We start from the raw sequence: 20,157 nt of genomic DNA, 5'->3' as shown, positions 1-20,157 counted from the left end.
CTGAAACCCCACCTCTTTAAGGAATACCTAGGATAGGATTAAGTAATCCTTCTAACCCCCCCCCCCCCCCCTTAAAAGATTTAGATGCACTATTGTAAAGTGGTTGTTCCACTGGATATCATAAGGTGAATGCACCAATTTGTAAGTCGCTCTGGATAAGAGCGTCTGCTAAATGACTTAAATGTAAATGTAAAAGTACTGTTATTGTGAACTGGAAACATCTAGGAGCAACAATGTCTCAGCCATGAAGTGGTAGGCCACACAAGCTCATAGAACAGCAATGCTGAGTGCTGAAGTGTAGAGCGTAAAAATCTCATGTCCTCGGTTACAACACTCACTACCGAGTTCCAAACTGCCTCTGGAAGCAATGTCAGCACAAGAACTGTTAGTCAGGAGCTTCATGAAAGGGGTTTCCATGGACGAGCAGCCGCACACAAGCACAACAGTTTGGGAAGGCACTTTTCTGTTTCATCATGACAATGCCCCCATGCACAAAGCAAGGTCAATACAGAAATGGTTGGTCGAGATTGATGTGGAAGATCTTGACTGGCCTGCACAGAGCCCTGACCTCATCTCCATCGAACACCTTTGGGATGAACTGGAACTCCAACTGAGAGCCAGGCCCAACCTCACCAATGCTCTTGTGGCTGAACAGAAGCAAGTCCCCACAGCAATGTTTCAACATCTAGTGGAAAGCCTTCCCGGAAGAGTGGAGGCTGTTATAACAGTACAGGGGGAACCAACTCCATATTAATTCCCAAGATTTTGGAATGAGATGTTCGACGAGCAGGTGTCCACATACTCTTGGCCATGTGTGTCATCAGTAGTATTCTGGCAGCAATTTTATAAATGATCTTGAGTGTGTGGTTGATTGATCTATTATTCACATACAAATTATGCTTCCTTACACTTGAATTCTTTCAGAAGCAGATGGCAACATGGCAATTGTACACCTCACCCACCCAGTCAAACATTGCAAAGGGGCTACAGTACAAGATGTTGACACTTGCTCAAATGTGTCCAAGTGAATTTAACTATTGCTTGAGCAAGTATACTTTTGAGTCATAGCCTAAACTTCTCAACAAGATTCATCTGTACCCAGAGCTGCATTTTACACTTCACCTGTTATTTTCAATAATACATTTATTGTATTGTAGTCAGAAAATTAGATGTAGTATAAAGTTTCCAACCAGGTGTTACCATGCACTTACCTGGTAGAATGCAAAGAACTGAAGACCCCAACATGGTCTTTCTTAGAAACGTAAGATTGAGGTCTATTAATGTAAAATGTCTAATATTCTGTTCCAAGTATGGTTTCCATCATCGCCAGGCATACCTCACAGCTGTGAACATTAATAATGAATCCCTCCCATTATATTAATACTTCATATACACAGTATACAATGTAATTATGAACATTTAATGATTGTCAATAGCCCTAGTCTGTCTATCATTATTGACCCAAGAAAAATATACATTATGCATTCACTGAAGAAAATCATGAAATGTTTAGACACGCCTTCATTGAAACCTTTAGCTCAAAATCAGTAAATCCCTGTGTGAACTTGTTATAGACATGTAATATGTCAAGCTGTGCATGTTCTTTGAGAACCTCCCTCCAACCCAATAAAAAGGACAACATTTACAGATTTTTGTTTAATGTTGCAAACAATAATGACATCCAGATGTTAACAATTTTGCTGAACGTGAGAATGACCATGAAAGCAAAACAAATCCTGTTCAAGGTGTGAAGAAGTCTGAAGCCCTCAATCTATTCACAAGGCAGAATATAGCAGACAGATGGACTTGATACTGGGGGAAAGGACCAACAGACAGTGTAAGCTTGTCTGCCAGTCCCTCTGATCCACCTAACCAGTGCAGCATAGAGATTGCTTGGGACCTGCAAATGGCAAAAAGTGATTTATTTTCACAGGGTAGGTACAACAGCACAGTTGTATAAAGCATTCATTCAATGATAACTATATTACAAGAGACACATTCTCCCTCCCGACAATTTGTTTATAGACCTTGTCTAACCCAAGAAAGGGAAAGCTGAGTTTTTCCAATAATAATAAGAGTTGTCTAATATCCATTTAGGTTCACTTCAGGCCTGGTTTAGAATTTACACCCAAGGACCCCGATTTTGTAATTCTGAATTTAGCCAATCAGAGAAAATCGGCTTAAATCAGGAAGCTAACTTAGTCTAGCATCGAGAGCAGAACATCTGAATGCTGAAGCTACACCAGAATGTCCTACTACAGTTAAAACATTTTAAGCTTCAGCTAAAACACGTTTTATGGTGCATCAGCACCACCATGTCCAATTGTCCTATCGATTGCTGGTGTATGGAGTAATGCATGACGACTCTCCAATCAAAGTCTCCCACTGACAGAAAAGGCAGCTTGGAGAAAGACCAGTCTGGGTCTGTCTAAATGCATGGAGGTCTCAAGTCTAGAGGAGGCATAAGTGGTATTCTCTCAATGAGAAGATTATTTTCTCTTAGAGCAGCTTTAGTCTGCCACAATCCCATCACATATACAGGGGAAGGATCCAGTTCATTAATTTACAGACCTGTCCTCCTAACAGCAGCAAACAACCACATTAAGTACAGAGCTGTCTGCAGCCATCATGCCAGCCTGAGCCAACCTGTCTGGTAGAGTCTGTCTGGTGTCTTTGAAAAGTCAATATGCAAAATACACAGTATACATAGAAACCATATAAGAGACAGTAGGAGTACAACCCTCTCATAAGAGATGGAGTTCTCTTATCCTACTTCTCGCTCTTAACAGTATATCGTTTGTCAAGTGGACCAATTAGCATGACAGTTTAGCGGGGTGGCCTGTGGCTGATTGAGTCTGTGTCTGAAGTGCACTACTTTTAGGGAATAGGGTGCCATGTCAGACTCGGCCCGAGTGTTCAGTGGCTTACATCACAGCACTTGAAAGGCCCACCAAACCAGACAGCTCAGCCCCTGGTACAACAGGGGCACATGCAGCAGTTCTATTGTCGGCAGGTCAAACTAGCCACTATGAGGGTTCAAAGGTCAGCAGCAGCAGCTAGCTACACCCAAACAAATACACACAGGAAGATATTCAGCAAAGAACCTTAAGATAAGATCAGTTAAGCAAGTGGAATTCTTTATTATAGAAGTGCATCAATGGAAAAAGGCTGATAAAAATTGTTTATGCATTTTATTAAGTATTTTAAAATTTCTTACATCTTCGATCATCAGTCCGACAAAGGACCAAAGATCTGCCGAAAAGCAGGGATGTGCCAGACAATAGGATTTTTCCCTCACCTGCTGCAGCGTAAGAAGCAGCAAGATGTTATTTATTTTTTAAGGGAAATGGAGGGATTTGGTTTTCATTTTGTTCAGCCTCCTAGCTCCTAAAATGAACAGAATATGATAAAAGATCTGCCTGCCACCCAGGAGACGACTGCAATGTGTTAGTCGGCCTGTGGAGTCTCGCCTCGAGGGCTCTTCACTAGGAGTCTAAGCACTCTTCTGGGCACAAATGGAGACTAGCCCAAGACCAAAGCCAAGGCCTTTCTGTGGGAAGGGAGCTGCTTTACGTAGGTTTAGGGGTGACGATCCCTTTACAAGAACTACCATCAGACCGCTCTACTGTACAGCGAGCACAAGCATTCATTAGCATGTCTACTGCTAGCATTTTATTTCATCAATTGAATGAATCCCCCCCAATAGTTCAGTCAGTTCGGTGGAAACACCGATTTGGACACTTCCCTACAGCTCAGTAAAATTACATGTATTTTGCCCCCCCACAGAAACAGCTTTATTACCTCTCCCCCCCGGAGAGATCTTTTGCATATCCCAAAACAAACCTGAGGCAACTTTTACTCCTTGTCATGCTATGACAGCGTATCACAGTCCGACTCATTCAAAACTTGCATATTTCATCCAAAACTAAAGCTTAAGCTTGCCCTCCCTAATTTACACAGCCCATAGATGCAAGCGGCACAAGACAATGGCCAACTGAGCATAAAAATCGCTTACATGATTCCTATAGTATAACAGACAACCCAGCAGACACCGGATTCATCAAATGGTTAGAAAAAGGGAGAGTTCAGTTGAGTCCAATGGAAAATCACTCAGGTTAGATTTGGGACATCAATGAGCCATCTTACAGAGGGAGGGAGACAACTAAAGATCCTTTTCAAGTGAATTGAAATTAAAAGAGGTGATCCCTGATGTCTGCTGCTAAAGGGCCAAGTGCTAGAGAAAGGCTGAGAAGCTCGCCTTATCAGTTGCGGCCAACAGTAAGACCCAGTACCGGGGCATACAGACAGGGGGCAGCTTTTCAGGGAGGAGTAACCTCACGCTATCGGCTCACATAGCTTTCAGGTTAGCATTTAGGCTTACAGTCCACTGTGAGTTTAGCCTAAATGCTAACCAACGGAAATAAGGGCACCATCTGCACAGCATAGCCAGGTTAATTCATTGAGATGCCAAAACAGAAATGTTATCCGATTCAATAAACGTGAAGCAGAATACATTTATTGGATAGGATAATTCTACGTTTTTCTACTCAGTTTAGGACACGTCATGACAAGAGTAAAAAGCTGTTTTGTCTCAACCCCCAGATGTCCAAAAATAAACAGTTTGAAACATTTGTATATGCAGCAATTAATATATTCACTAGTTCCACATGAAGAGAAACAGTATGCACACTTCAGAAGTGATGTTACAAAGCTACAGATAATTCCAATAAACCCCCCCAGACAGAATCTCATATCCTCCGGCATCAAGGGATTATACTTTTCCTTTTGTCCCCCCCCCCAATTTTCTTTTTTTTTTTTTTTATCACCAACAGAGACTACAACAGTGAAAAGGAGAGAGAAAAAAATAAAAGTAGGCAGACAAAAAGAAATCTGACACAAAAAGAAACGGTTTTTTAAATTATCGGTTTTAGTGCCCTACATTTTACACCCAGTCAAAGAGTGTGTCCCAAATGGCACCCTATTCCCTGTATAGCGCACTACTTTTTACCAGGGCACAAGGGCCCTGGTCATCGGTATTGCACCACATAGGGAGCTATTTGTGACACACACACACAAAGAAACATCTGCCTTCAGTAAGTAGGTAGGTAAGGCTGCATGTGACAGACTTAGACAGCCCCGCCCATGTTAAACCTATGGTACTTCTAGACAACGTTATCATGTAAATTTACAGTATACAATTTTGGATTCATCATCACCATGCAAGAATACTTTTTTTGCTGTGCAACATTTAATAGCTCAATCTACATCCAGAATAATGTACATAAAAGGACCATAGTTATTGGACCAGAGAGCGTGATGACAGGATAAGGTATTAACCATGGTGTGTGTAGCCAGAGGAGATGAAGGAGACAGTGGGAGGTGAGGTGGGGTGCAGGGGTTGGAGTGGGAGGAGAGGGGGTGGTGGTGGTCTGATCGGATCAGCGACACTCCCACACTTTAACTGTTTGATCTACGCTTCCGGTGACGACGTACGGAGCATTCTTGTGGAAATCTGAGGAGAAGAGAAAGGGCATTAGTACAAAGGAAGAGTAGATGGGTTATTCATCACAAACCAATATTCCAAATAGCATTATGACCTGAATATATTGAAGTCGGAAGTTTACATACCCAAATATATTTAAACTCAGTTTCACATTTCCTGACATTTAATCCTAGTAAAAATTCCATGTCTTAGGTCAGTTAGGATCACCACTTTATTTTAAGAATGTGAAAAGTCAGAATAATAGGAGAGAGAATTACTTATTTCAGCTTTTATTTCTTTCATCACATTCCCAGTGGGTCAGAAGTTTACATTACACTCAATTAGTATTTGGTAGCATTGCCTTTAAATGGTTTAACTTGGGTCAAACGTTTCAGGTAGCCTTTCACAAGCTTCCCACAATAAGTCAGGTGAAATTTGGCACATTCCTCCTGACAAAGCTGGTGTAATTGAGTCAGGTTTGTAGGCCTCCTTGCTCGCACATGCTTTTCAGTTCTGACCACAAATGTTCTATAGGATTGAGGTCAGGGCTTCGTGATGGCCACTCCAATACTTTGTTGTCCTTAAGCCATTTTGCCACAACTTTGGAAGTATGCTTGGGGTCATTGCCCATTTGGAAGACCCATTTAGGACCAAGCTTTAAATTCCTGACTGATGTCTTGAGATGTTGCTTCAATATATCCACATCATTTTCCATCCTCATGATGCCATCTACTTTGTGAAGTGCACCAGACCCTCCTGCAGCAAAGCACCCCCACAACATGATGCTGCCACCCCCGTGCTTCACCGTTGGGATGGTGTTCTTCACCTCGCAAGCCTCCCCCTTTTTCCTCCAAACAAAACAATGGTCATTATGGCCAACAGTTCTATTTTTGTTTCATCAGACCAGAGGACATTTCTCCAAAAAGTACGATCTTTGTACCGATGTGCAGTTGCAAACAGTAGTCTGGCTTTTTTATGGCCGTTTTGGAGCAGCGGTTCCTTCCTTGCTGAGCGGCCTTTCAGGTTATGTCGATATAGGACTCGTTTTACTGTGGATATAGATACTTTTGTACCTGTTTCCTCCAGCATCTTCACAAGGTCCTTTGCTGTTGTTCTGGGATTGATTTGCACTTTTCGCACCAAAGTACGTTCATCTCTAGGAGACAGAATGCGTGATTAGTTATTTTTGAGGTCGGTTCAGTTTCGGTTCGATTTCATTTTTTTTTTTTCCAACATTAAATGCACTACGCATTGTGTGTGGAATGCTATAACAAATTAAAACAATTAAAGTACAATGATAGTGACTTTCCATTACCGCTTAGCACTTATTAACTCTCATTTATTCCCATTAGTTTAACTCTTTAGGGATAGGGGGCAGCATTGGGAAGTTTGGATGAAAAGCATGCCCAGAGTAAACTGCCTGTTACTCAGGCCCAGAAGCTAGAATATGCATATAATTAGTAGATTTGGATAGAAAACACTAAAGTTTCCAAAACTGTTAAAATAATGTCTGTGTATAACAGAACTCATATGGCAGGCAAAAACTTGACAAAAATCAAACCAGGAAGTGGGAATTCTGAGGTTTGTAGTTTAAGTGAATGCCTTTCGAATATCCAGTGTCTGTGGGGTCAGATTACACTTCCTAAGGCTTCGACTAGATGTCAGTCTTTAGAAGTTGTTTCAGGCTTCTATTGTGAAAGGGGAGCGAATAAGAGCACTCTAAGCAGATGGCCCAGGTGAAAGCCTTCAGTTTAGTCACGCACGTGGCCATGAGCGCGAGCTCCATTCCCTTTCTAATGAAAACAGTATTGTCCGGTTGAAACATTATTGAATATTTATGATAAAAACACCCTAAGGATTGATTAGAAACATCGTTTGACATGTTTCTACAAACTCAAATGGAACTTTGACTTTTCGTCTAGACTTTGTGCCCGCGCTTTGTGCATTTGGATTACTGGACCAAACGCGCAAACAAAAAGGAGGTATTTGGACATAAAGATAAACTTTATCGAACAAAACAAACATTTATTGTCTAACATGGAGTCCTGGGAGTGCCACCAGATGAAGATCAAAGGTAAGTGATTAATTTTAACACTTTCTGACTTTTGTGACACCTCTCCTTTTTTGGAAAACGGCTGTATGGTTTTTTTGTAGCTAGGCACTGGCCTAGCATAATCGCATGGTGTGCTTTCACTGTAAAGCCTTTTTGAAATCGGACACTGTGGTTGGATGAACGAGACGTTTCTTTAAAATGGTGGATAATACATGTATGTTTGAGGGATTTTAATTATGAGATTTCTGTTGTTTGAATTTCACTGGCTGTAGGCCAGGTGTTCCGCTAGCGGAACCCCCTTCCCAGAAAGGTTAATAAAATATTTCAGTTGTGTGTGTTACAGATTTTATTTCATTACTTTATTTCATTCCTTTGGTGTCTGACAAAATCACTATTTTGTAGTTCAAAGTAAAAATAAGGCATACTTATGACTGCTGAATACCAAAAATCACTAAGATTATGTATTTTCAGGTAGAGATAGAGAGCAGCTGTTGCTTTGCAAGTTATCACCTCACGATCACGCATCCTTCTCTCTTCCGCAGCAGGCATAATAGAAACAGAAAGGACAAGTAAATGTGCAATGGATTATGGTCATTGTAGTCAATGACCATGTTTTATGGGTTAAACTAAGTAGAATATTGGCCAGTTGGAAACTAACTCCCTACTACATAGCACAGTTCAGGCTGGATCTGATTGATCTCTAGAGAAACTGTGTGATGTGCGCATAGAAAAAAAATAAAATAAATGGAATTAGTTGGGTAAAAAAAAAAAGAAATACCTGAAATTTCAGTTAATCACCCAGCACTAACATTTTGCTAGTGTGCCGCACTGAACAAGACCCAGCTGCAACTGACACTGGCTGTAGAAGAAAAGATTGAGAGCGGCTTACCCAGAGAGGTAACAAAATGTTCATGGGCACCCAGGGTCTTCATGCAGCGCTTGTTCTTGTAGTCCCAGATCCTTATGGTCTTGTCGTCAGCACAGCTTAATATGAACTTGCCTCCGGGGTGGACAAGCATCCCGCGCACCCAGTTATCATGGCCAACCTGGGACAAAAGCATTTGGTTAGAATTGTTGATACAAAATTTAGGGTCAGTTTCCCAGACCACTCCTGGACTAAAACTAGCTTTTTAGTCCAGGACTATGCTTAGTTCAGGAAACCAGTCAACCTGGGACAGAGCGTTTGGTTAAGACTAGGGTTCAAGAAGGTCAATCTTATTGCAATTCATGTCATGTGCGGACTGGATTCAACAACATAAAATGGGACATTTACGCCCCAAAAATTGCCTGAATCGAAATTAGCATCTATTGTATGTCTAAGATTGATGGTCCACTCACCAGTGTCATAAGGCACATTCCAATGCTGACATCCCACATCTTGATGGTCTTGTCTCTGGAGCCAGACAGCAGGAAAGGGCCCGGCTTACCACTCTTCTTAGACTGGAAGGACACAGGGAGAACAAGAACACGATGAGCTCCAATTGCCGCAGTAAAATACCAAAACAGAACCGTTAGCAGTATTCACTTGCAGGACGTCAACGCTTAATCATTTCGTTGTGAGGGCTATATGCAGCCAGCAGCCTTTGGAATAAACACATTTTTATACCACAGCCTTTGATAAATAAATACCACCTTAAAATCAGGGGAAATGGACTACCAACAAAATAGTTATCAGAGAATGCATCTCTAGAGCAGGGCACATGCCTACACTTCAGAGGTTCAATTACAGACTCTGCTTCCATATAAGAGTGTGACTGTGTTCAGAATCAGAAACTTGCACTGAGGGGACCTTACAGCTGAGATCAATATTTGATTATAGACCGAAATTTGCACTTAGATTCAATTGTTCCATTTCTACATGGTCTGTGGTGCAGTGTAAATTGTATTTTTCCCCATACTAAAACAACCATCCATTTCTTATTTTAAAAACATCTATCTTCGGCAGCTAACCATGAGTGAAGAGGATATATTTGGTCTTCAGCACTAACTATTTATTGGGCACTAGGCATACAAAGCATCGCCAAATGTGTGGGTGGGATATTATATATACTGCTCAAAAAAAATAAAGGGAACACTTAAACAACACATCCTAGATCTGAAAGAAAAATTAAATACTTTTTCTTTACATAGTTGAATGTGCTGACAACAAAATCACACATAAATAATCAATGGAAATCCAATTTATCAACCCATGGAGGTCTGGATTTGGAGTCACACTCAAAATTAAAGTGGAAAACCACACTACAGGCTGATCCAACTTTGATGTGATGTCCTTAAAACGAGTCAAAATGAGGCTCAGTAGTGTGTGTGGCCTCCACGTGCCTGTATGACCTCCCTACAACGCCTGGGCATGCTCCTGATGAGGTGGCGGATGGTCTCCTGAGGGATCTCCTCCCAGACCTGGACTAAAGCATCCGCCAACTCCTGGACAGTCTGTGGTGCAACGTGGCGTTGGTGGATGGAGCGACACATGATGTCCCAGATGTGCTCAATTGGATTCAGGTCTGGGGAACGGGCGGGCCAGTCCATAGCATCAATGCCTTCCTCTTGCAGGAACTGCTGACACACTCCAGCCACATGAGGCCTAGCATTGTCTTGCATTAGAAGGAACCCAGGGCCAACCGCACCAGCATATGGTCTCACAAGGGGTCTGAGGATCTCATCTCGGTACCTAATGGCAGTCAGGCTACCTCTGGCGAGCACATGGAGGGCTGTGCGGTCCCCCAAAGAAGTGCCACCCCACACCATAACTGACCCACCGCCAAACCGGTCATGCTGGAGGATGTTGCAGGCAGCAGAACGTTCTCCACGGCGTCTCCAGACTCTGTCACGTCTGTCACATGTGCTCAGTGTGAACCTGCTTTCATCTGTGAAGAGCACAGGGCGCCAGTGGCGAATTTGCCAATCTTGGTGTTCTCTGGCAAATGCCAAACGTCCTGCACGGTGTTGGGCTGTAAGCACAACCCCCACCTGTGGACGTCGGGCCCTCATACCACCCTCATGGAGTCTGTTTCTGACCGTTTGAGCAGACATGCACATGTGGCCTGCTGGAGGTCATTTTGCAGGGCTCTGGCAGTACTTCTCCTGCTCCTCCTTGCACAAAGGCGGAGGTAGCGGTCCTGCTGCTGGGTTGTTGCCCTCCTACACGTCTCCTGATGTACTGGCCTGTCTCCTGGTAGCGCCTCCATGCTCTGGACACTACGCTGACAGACACAGCAAACCTTCTTGCCACAGCTCGCATTGATGTGCCATCCTGGATGAGCTGCACTACCTGAGCCACTTGTGTGGGTTGTAGACTCCGTCTCATGCTACCACTAGAGTGAAAGCACCGCCAGCATTCAAAAGTGACCAAAACATCAGCCAGGAAGCATAGGAACTGAGAAGTGGTCTGTGGTCCCCACCTGTAGAACCACTCCTTTATTGGGGGTGTCTTGCTAATTGCCTATAATTTCCACCTGTTGTCTACTCCATTTGCACAACAGCATGTGAAATTTATTGTCAGTGTTGCTTCTTAAGTGGACAGTTTGATTTCACAGAAGTGTGATTGACTTGGAGTTACATTGTGTTGTTTAAGTGTTCCCTTTATTTTTTTGAGCAGTGTACTATACATACAAAAGTAGGTGGACAACCCTTCAAATAAATTAATTTGTCTATTTCAGATCAACCTGTTGCTGACAGGTGTATAAAATTGAGCACTTAGCAATGCAATCTCCATATAGACAAACATTGGCAGAAAAATGGCCCATACTGAAGAGCTCAGTGACTTTCAACGTGGCAGTCATAGGATGCCACTTTTCCAACAAGTCAGTTCGTCAAATTTCTTCCCTGCTAAAGCTGGCACGGTCAACTGCAAGTGCTGTTATTGTGAAGTGTAAAGGTCTAGGAGCAACCACGGCTCAGCCGCAAAGCGCGTAGAAATGGTCTGTCCTCGGTTGCAACACACTACTGAGTTCCGAACTGCCTCTGTAAGCAATGTCAGCACATTAACTGTTCATTAGGAGAACCATGAAATGGCCGAGCAGTCGCACACAGGCCTAAGACCACCATGCGCAATGCCAAGCGTCGGCTGGAGTGGTGTAAAGCGCGCCGCCAATGGACTCTGGACCAGTGGAAACGTGTTTTCTGGAATGATGAATCACGCTTCACCATCTGGCAGTCCGACAGAAATCTAGGTTTGGCACTACCAACCCGAATGCAGTGCGCCAACTGTAAAGTTTGGTGGAGGAGGAATAATGGTCTGGGGCTGTTTTCCATGGTTCGGACTAGGCCCCTTAGTCTCAGTGAAGGGAAATCTTAATGCTACAGCACACAATGAGATTCTAGATGATTCGGTGCTTCCAACTTTGAGGCAAAAGTTTGGCCTTCAGCATGACAATGCCCATGTGCACAAAGCGAAGTCCATACAGAAATGGTTTGTCAAAATCAGTGTGGAAGAACTTGACTGGCCTGCACAGAACCCTGACCTCAACCCCATCGAACACCTTTGGGATGAATTAGAATGCTGACTGCAAGCTAGGCCTAATCACCCAACATCAGTGCCCAACCTCACTAATACTCTTGTGGCTGAATGGAAGCAAGTCCCCGCAGCAATGTTCCAACACTTAGTGGAAAGCCTTCCCAAAAGTATGGAGGCTGGTATAGCAACAAAGGGGGGACTAACTATATTAATGCCCATGATTTTGGAATGAGATGTTCGACAAGCAGGTGTCCACATACTTCTGGACATGTGTGCACACAGATATAAAAAGTCAATACATGCCTCAGAGTTCTGAAACAGGGGAGGGCATGTTCTAACAATTTGGGTTCCCCTGTGCATGCTCATCTCAGCATGTAGAGGAGACCAGTCTTAAATGTCAGACTCACATTTGGCTGCTTTAGTTCACAGAACCTAAAGTGTGCCAGTATAATTGATGTCAGGAGAATCATTCTACCTGAACCAGCTCTGCTACTAAGCACCAAGTTCTTCAAGTCTTCAAAAGGAGCATTTGATCAAAGGCAAGGGTAATGGGGTATGTGTGTGGGTGTGTGTGTGTGTGCGCATACAACAATACCTTAGCCAAGATCAACAATACCATCAATGCAGACTTAGCACATCAACCATTCAAAAGGGTAAATACAGAAAGAGGGCGCTAAAGAGAAAAACAGGCTCCTTCTGTGAGAACACGGGATATTGTGTATCATTGTGTGCAGGCATCGAGGCAGACAGGGTTCTTGACAGGGCCACTAGCTGCCTGTGAGGATAAATGTTTTAATCGAATGAAACCGAATGAAATTGGACATGCATGATCACAAGACTTGGGAGAGCAGGACACTCACAGGGCATCGGGGTGGGGGTGGGGGTGTGGACTCACAGGGGCATGGTGAAGGTCTGACCCTGGGCCATGACAGGGTTGCTCCTGTAATTTTCATGGTCTGACTCAAACATGTCTGGCTCTGTGAGGTGCCAATCTTAGGTTAGGAGAGACCAAATAAGCCAGATATATAGGAAGTCAGAGGGAGGGTGGAGAGCAAAGTACATTTGACATAAGCAACACACGCACAGTAGGACGTGGGCATATTATTAACTTGGGTGTTCCCTCGGGAATATCTAGGTCTACTTTCCCTTGGGCAATCAGATACTTGTATGTACCGAGCTGTAACGTTTAAATGGGTGCGCGCACAATATTATCTTGATGTCACATTACCATTTTACTTAAGGCATGTACATACAATGCTCTCGGAAGGCATTCAGACCACTTGACTTTTTTCCACATTTTGTTACATTACAGTATTATTCTAAAATTGATTAATTAAATACTTTTTTCCTCCTCAATCTACACACAACACCCCATAACGACAAAGCAAAAAAACGGTTTATAGCATTTCTTAAAAAAGTATTAAAAAAAAAAACAGAAATCACATTTACATAAGTATTCAGACACGTTACTCAGTACTTTGTTTCAGCGTCTTTGGCAACGATTACAGCCTCAAGTCTTTTTGGGTATGATGCTACAAGCTTGGCACACCTGTATTTGGAGAGTTGCTCCCATTTTTCTCTGCAGAAGAAAAAGCTCTGTCAGGTTGGATGGGGAGCGTCGCTAAACAGCTATTTTCAGGTCTCTCCAGAGATGTTTGATCGGGTTCAAGTCCAGGCTCAGGCTGGGCCACTCAAGGACTTGTCCCAAAGCCACTCCAGTGTTGTCTTGGCTGTGTGCTTGGGGTCATTGTCCTGTTGGAAGGTGAACCTTCGCCACATTCTGAGGTCCTGAGTGCTCTGGAACAGGTTGTTTTCATTAAGAATCTCTGTACTTCGCTCCGTTCACCTTTCCCTCGATCCTGACTAGTCTCCAACTCCCTGCCGCTGAAAAACATCCCCACAGCATGATGCTGCCACCACACCTCACCTTAGGGATGATGCCAAGTTTTCTCCAGACGTGACGCTTGGCATTCAGGCCAAATAATCTTGTTTTTCATGGTCTGAGAGTCTTTAGGTGCCTTTTGGCAAACTCCAAGCAGGCTGTCATGTGCCTTTTACTGAGGAGTGGCTTCCGTCTGGCCCCTACCATAAACGCTTGATTGGTGGAGTGCTGCAGAGATGGTTGTCCTTCTGGAAAGTTCTCCCATCTCCACAGAGGAACTCTAGAGCTCTGTCAGAGTGACCATTGGATTCTTAGTCACTACCCTGACCAAGGCCCTTCACCCCCGATTGCTCAGTTTGGCCGGGCGGCCAGCTCTAGGAAGAGGCTTGGTGGTTCCAAACTTCTTCCATTTAAGAATGATGGAGGCCACTGTGTTCTTGGGGACTTTCAATGTTACAGAAAATGTTTTGGTACCCTTCCCCAGATCTGTGCCACAACACAATCCTGTCTCGGAGCTCCACGGACAATTCCTTCGACCTCATGGCTTGGTTTTTACTGACATGCACTGTCAACGGTGGGACCTTATATAGACAGGTGTGTGCCTTTCCAAATCATATCCAATCAATTGAATTTACCACAGGTGGACTCCAATCAAGTTGTAGAAACATCTAGGATTATCAATGGAAACGTGATGCACCTCACCTTAATTTCGAGTCTTATTGAGATGGGTCTAAATACTTATTTACATAAGGTTTTTAATACATTTGGAAAAAATCCTAAAAACCTGTTTTCACGTTGTCATTATGGGGAATTGTGTGCAGATTGACGAGGAAAATGTTTTATTTAATACATTTTAGAATAAAGCTGTAACGTAATAAAATGTGGAAAAAGGGAAGGGGTCTGAATACTTCCTGAATGCACTGTACATAAAGGTTTTGGCACAGATCCAGGGACAGGGCATAAGGTTAAGGTGCTTTTGAAGAGTCAGCAGGTGGCGTTTCGAGGAATGAAGGGGGGAACAAAGGCTTTATAGTTCAGTGTGTATATCAGTATTTCAGTGTCAAGCTCCTCACCTCTGAGCCGGTGGCCTCCAAGATGGTGGGATGGGCGCTCTCAGGGGCCCAGGAGATGCACTCCACAACGTGTTCGTGCTCCCGCAGCTCGGCCTTGCACTCCTTGGACGCCACCACCCACACACGCACCGTCTGGTCGTTGGAGCAGCTGGCGATCAGGGTGCCGTCCTGGTTGGGCCGGACCATCCTCACCCACTCCCTGTGGCCCGTGAACGTCTTCACACAGTAGCTGATGGATGGGAAGAGGGGAGATGGGTTAAAGATGGTTGCTTACTTCGCAGAGGCATAGGAAATGTTGAATACTACTTAAAAGAAGAGAAGCTCCTGCACACTTATGTGAACGTTTTGGCTTACGGTAAGAACTGCTATTTGGCAACATACTTACCCAGTGGCCACCTCCCACATTTTAATGGTTTTGTCCCTCGAGGCAGATACTATGTGATCTCCATTGGGCATGATGGCTACAGATGAAACATTGTGATCGTGTCCTGGAAAACAAAAAGACAACGCAATGAAACCTTCACTTGGCCATAGGTAGCCTAGCGGTTGAGAGCGCTGAGCCAGTAACCGGAAGGTTGCTGGCTCAAATCCCCGAGCTGGCAAGGTTGACAAAATGTGCCATTCTACCAACAACCCCCCGGCGCCGATGATGTGGACATCAATTTAAGGCAGTCCCCCCTGCATCTCCCTGATTCAGAGGGGTTGGGTTAAATGTGGAAGACACATTTCAATTAAATGTATTCAGTTGTGCAACTGACTAGGTATCCCCTTTCCAAAACAACCAATGACAAATAACTATTGGTTAAATGTCCAAGTACTGTACTTTAGACAGAGGCCAGTTGGGCTAAATGCATTGTTAGCCAGCTTTTCCTGCCCAAGCCTTTCCATTTCTGAATGCCACCCACTTTGACAAGAAGTCCTTCGCATCCCCTTCATAATGTCACCGGAACTAAAACATGCCATAAAAATTGGTTTTGTTCAAATTAGCATGAGTAGTGAGATGGCCAATTACACCCAGGGTCTTTGTTCCTGGAGAAGAGGCAGTTAATTACCTAGAGACCAAACCAGCCATCTTTAATCTGATAAAAAGATTAGGAAACTAAGGAGGCTCTAAAAAGGCAAGCTTAAATATATGTGGTGGGGAGGGGTAGTGTGTGGGTGGGGGGGAGCCCCACAGTGCGCTATGGCTGTTATAATAATGGGTGGTGGAAGGCTCAAAGGGCTGTTATCTGTTTCAGGGGGGCCTGAAGACACGTAAAATGTGCCGCTTGGAATTATCCAGCAATTAGGATTAAAAGAGGGGAGGGGCAGTGACACTGCCTAAGGACTGGTACATTTAGAGTGCTGATGATATGAGAAATAGCACCTCGTCTTGAGGGTGTGTGTGTGTGTGTGTGTGTGTGTGTGTGTGTGTGTGTGTGTGTGTGTGTGTGTGTGTGTGTGTGTGTGTGTGTGAGAGAGAGAAAGTCCCCACCGCCTGTAGGAGTTGGATTGGGGAGGATGTTAAGAAGTGTGGAATGGCTGGCATTAACATTAAAGCCTGTGTGACAGAATTTGGTTGTGATGCGAAGCTCCTGTGTTTCACTGGGTTTTCTGTTAATTGAAGCAGATAGCCATGAACGAAAGTGAGGATGAGCCATATATGTGATAATGAACAGCATCGGTAGCACCTGTGTCCCAACGCACCATCCAAACACATGCTCACACATACACGTCTGGAATTGCTCATCCAAGCTTTGCCTGAACCAAACAATCACACATACCTCGCCATCCCTGGTCCTCCTCATGGTGTAAGACATAATATCCTTCAAACGATTATCTCTCTAGACAGTCCCACCCATCTACTCCTGTCCCTCCAGTCCCCTCACCATGCATGGTTCTGATGCACTCAAAGCCCTGGAAGTCCCACAGCTTGATGGTCATGTCTGCAGAGCAGGAGGCCAACAGCTTGCCAGTATGGTCAAAGGATATGTCCTGGACAGAGTCTGTGTGACCCTTCAGCGTCCGCTCAAAGTCTCCTGTCTCATAGTCCCACACCTGGCAAGGAGAGAAAACACACAATTTCAGCTGCTGTGTGAACATAACACATGAAAACAAACATGAACAGAACACCCCTCAGCTGCTCTCCAAAATCTAAAAGTCCCCACACCGCAACAGAGACCCCAAATACCACTGTCTCGTCTAGCCTAGTCTGCACCGTGACACTGCCTCTTCCCCGAGCGACCAAGCAGCCAAAACAGGCTTACAGGAGGCAGGCTGTGACTGGCATAGAGAGATGAGGATAGATCCATAAAATGCAGTAGAAGATCATATTAATATCATATCACAAGAGAGCCAATACATCCTGGGTGAGGTGCCAGACAGACTTCTCTAGACATTAAATACCCACAGTTCACTGTCTGAGGTTTGTCTCTAGAGCTCAAAATAGCACAGAATGACGAGCCTACAAGCCAGACGGCGTCGACATGCAAACACCGACCCCATACATATTCAACGTTCAAAACATTTGTCTGATTAAGTTACTGTTTCTAGCAGAATACATTTGTCTGTGAAGCGTATAAATTCAAATATCCCCAAATAAGCCTAGGGTGGTTGAATAAATGTATATTGTGATTGTGTTGATATTGACAGTGGATTTGGGTCTTAAATAGCAGGGTCAGCAACAAACACTAGTTTGGCTGCATCTAAAACATGATGGGTATCACATTACCCTGCGTTTCCAGACAGGCAGGCAGACACTGTGGGGGATAAGCTTTTCCTCCATCGCTGAGCATTGGTGGGGGGGGGGGGGGGGGGGGGGGGGGCAGACTGACAGAAGCCCACTCCTTCTGCCTCATTTAGGCTTTCTCCACTGCCAAGTCCACCCGCCCCCACCCGTTTTGAGTCTAGTCTACCACAAAATCCACCCCAGTATGGCGTGGTGTTAAGTCTGCCAGTACCACCAAGACCATTACTTAGTCTGCTGAGCTTGTGCTTCTGCCACCAAACCCATCAGTGCTGAGCTTGTGTTACCTATGCAAGTGGCGGGCTAGTGAAACATAGTGGTGCAATTTATTACAGCTTTTATGGTATTTTCTTCTGCAGATCAATGTATCCTATTAGCTCAGTAAGCTGCAGTATAGATGCACTGCACAATGTCATTAGGTAATAAGGTCAGAGGCTAACCTGAAAATGAACTGTTTATGTACTGACAACAGCACGAGATAAACAACCATAAAATGAATGTACGCCACTCGCAACGATGTGGCTCTAAGAGTGAGAGACTAACATTGATTAACTCTTTCCATTGACCAACTGAAAATAAGCTATATTCAATTTAAAGACCAAATCAGTAATTAATATAGGCCTACTTGAGAGAATGACACTAAAAGTCACTTTAAAATAATGTGGTCCAGTCTGTGCTGAAGGCCTCCGCAGGGTCTTTCTTCCCATAAGCAGCAGTTAACCTGACACTCAACCTCAAGCTGTTTGGCCTAGTTTAGTGTGAGGGACAGGGCTTCTTATCACCATGCAGAGAAAGGGAATGTGAGACACACCGAGAGCAAAGGAAGGAGAGAAGGCTCACTGCTCACAAAACCTGCTGATTTACATACTGCCAAGGTGGCAAGCTCAAGGACAGTAACACGTCAAAAAAAAAAATATATATATATATAAAATATAAAAATGGATTGCATAGATTTGCTACGTTAACAGAAGGGAGAGCAGAGGACCAGAGTGGGAAGGAATGAGGGCAAGCAGAGCATCAAAGCCCTGACAATTACTCCCTGCATACTAAAAGAGGAGAAAGAGAGACTAGTTTGACTGCAGGCAAACCAACAGCCTTACTGGAATGTCAAAGAGAATGTCAGTGTGCAGAGCTCTTACGTTCAGCTCCCCAGTTAAAGATTTAACAGCAAGGTCTGGAGGGAAAGTAGGGCACAGAGTGAGGCGAGCCAGGCTAGGAAAGAAGAAGCGGCATAAGAGGGCAGATTGGGAGATTTGAGGCCTGACTGTGCCTGCTCTGGGATGGCTGGATGGTGGTCGTGGCAGGAGGGCCAGCACTCAAGCGAAATATGAAATAACATGGGTAAAAGAAGGAGGGAGGAGGTGGTGAAGGGCCCTGGAGGGAGTGTGGCAAAATAGAGAACAGGCGACTGATTCCACATGAATAAAAGATACAGCAGAAATATTTATACTCATTTAGGCACAGAGGTAGCTCGCTGTGGTAGCGAAGCAGACCAGACTGGCTGTAAAAACAGCATGGCAGACGAACCAGAGTTATTATTATACTGCCTGTATTAATGCATTTAAAAATAGCAAATTATGGATGTCAAATCGAAAGAGGGGGAGAGAGGGGTGTTGCTGTAGGGCGTTTCCTGATAAAAGGAGAGCGCGAGCGGGAGAAAGCGAGCGAGCAAGTGTGGTAGGTATTAGGTAGTGCTGATGCGATGCCAGGCTGGCACACAGGCTGAATGAACAACAAGGAAGCAGAGCTCATCGCTTTGGGAATGCAGCTAAAAGCAAAACACTATCGTTTTATGAGCATCTCTCCTCTGTTATTGTTAAAAAACATATCTAAAAGAAATCCACACACGCCTAGAGCATATTATACAGCTAAGCAAATCCAATGCAAGTCAATAGAGAATGAAGTCTGCTACAGCGCACACCATCTTTCAAAATATTTCTGCAGCATTTAAGGTCCCCAAGAACAGTGGCCATCATTCTTAATGGAAGAAGTTTGGAACCACCAAGACTTCCGAGAGCTGGCTGCCTGGCAAAACTGAGCAATCAGGGGAGAAAGGCCTTGGTCAGGGAGGTGACCAAGAACCCAATGGTCACTCCAGAGTTCCTCTGCAGAGATGGGAGAACCATCTCTGCAGCATTCTACCAAAATCAGGCCTTTATGGTAGAGTGGCAAGATGGAACCCACTGCTCAGTAAAAAGGCACAACAGCCCGCTTGGAGTTTGCCAAAAGGCAGCTAAAGGACTCTGACCATAAGAAACAAGATTCTCTGGTTTGATGAAAGCAAGATTGAACTCTGGCCTGAATGCCAAATGGCACATCTGGAGGAAACCTGGCACCACCCCAACGGTAAAGCGTGGTGGTGGAAGCATCATGCTGTGGGGATGTTTTTCAGTGGCAGGGACTGGTAGACCAGTCAGGATCAAGTGAAAGATGAACAGAGCAAGGTACAGAGATATCCTTGATTAAAACCTGCTCCAGAGTGCTCA

At 44.3% G+C, this 20,157-nt stretch overlaps 1 protein-coding gene across 4 annotated transcripts in view; it reads right to left on the bottom strand.

Annotated features, from left to right (window-relative positions):
• Window positions 1-1,641: 1,641 nt before the first annotated feature.
• The window catches only part of LOC115206284 (lissencephaly-1 homolog A), a 77,874-nt gene continuing 59,358 nt past the window's right edge, over window positions 1,642-20,157 (bottom strand). For all 4 annotated transcript variants that reach the window (XM_029773059.1, XM_029773058.1, XM_029773057.1 and 1 more), the window contains 6 exons: window positions 16,815-16,983; window positions 15,332-15,434; window positions 14,947-15,175; window positions 8,874-8,975; window positions 8,425-8,581; window positions 1,642-5,512 (listed from right to left, as the gene is read on the bottom strand). In XM_029773059.1, coding sequence (XP_029628919.1) covers window positions 5,439-5,512; window positions 8,425-8,581; window positions 8,874-8,975; window positions 14,947-15,175; window positions 15,332-15,434; window positions 16,815-16,983 — 834 coding nt within the window. In that variant the 3' untranslated portion in view covers window positions 1,642-5,438. The remainder of the gene's footprint in view (window positions 5,513-8,424; window positions 8,582-8,873; window positions 8,976-14,946; window positions 15,176-15,331; window positions 15,435-16,814; window positions 16,984-20,157) is intronic.

This window comes from Salmo trutta, chromosome 13 (assembly GCF_901001165.1).
Source record: "Salmo trutta chromosome 13, fSalTru1.1, whole genome shotgun sequence".
NCBI classification, from domain to species: domain Eukaryota; kingdom Metazoa; phylum Chordata; class Actinopteri; order Salmoniformes; family Salmonidae; genus Salmo; species Salmo trutta.
This window is presented reverse-complemented; position numbering and strand designations above follow the sequence as displayed.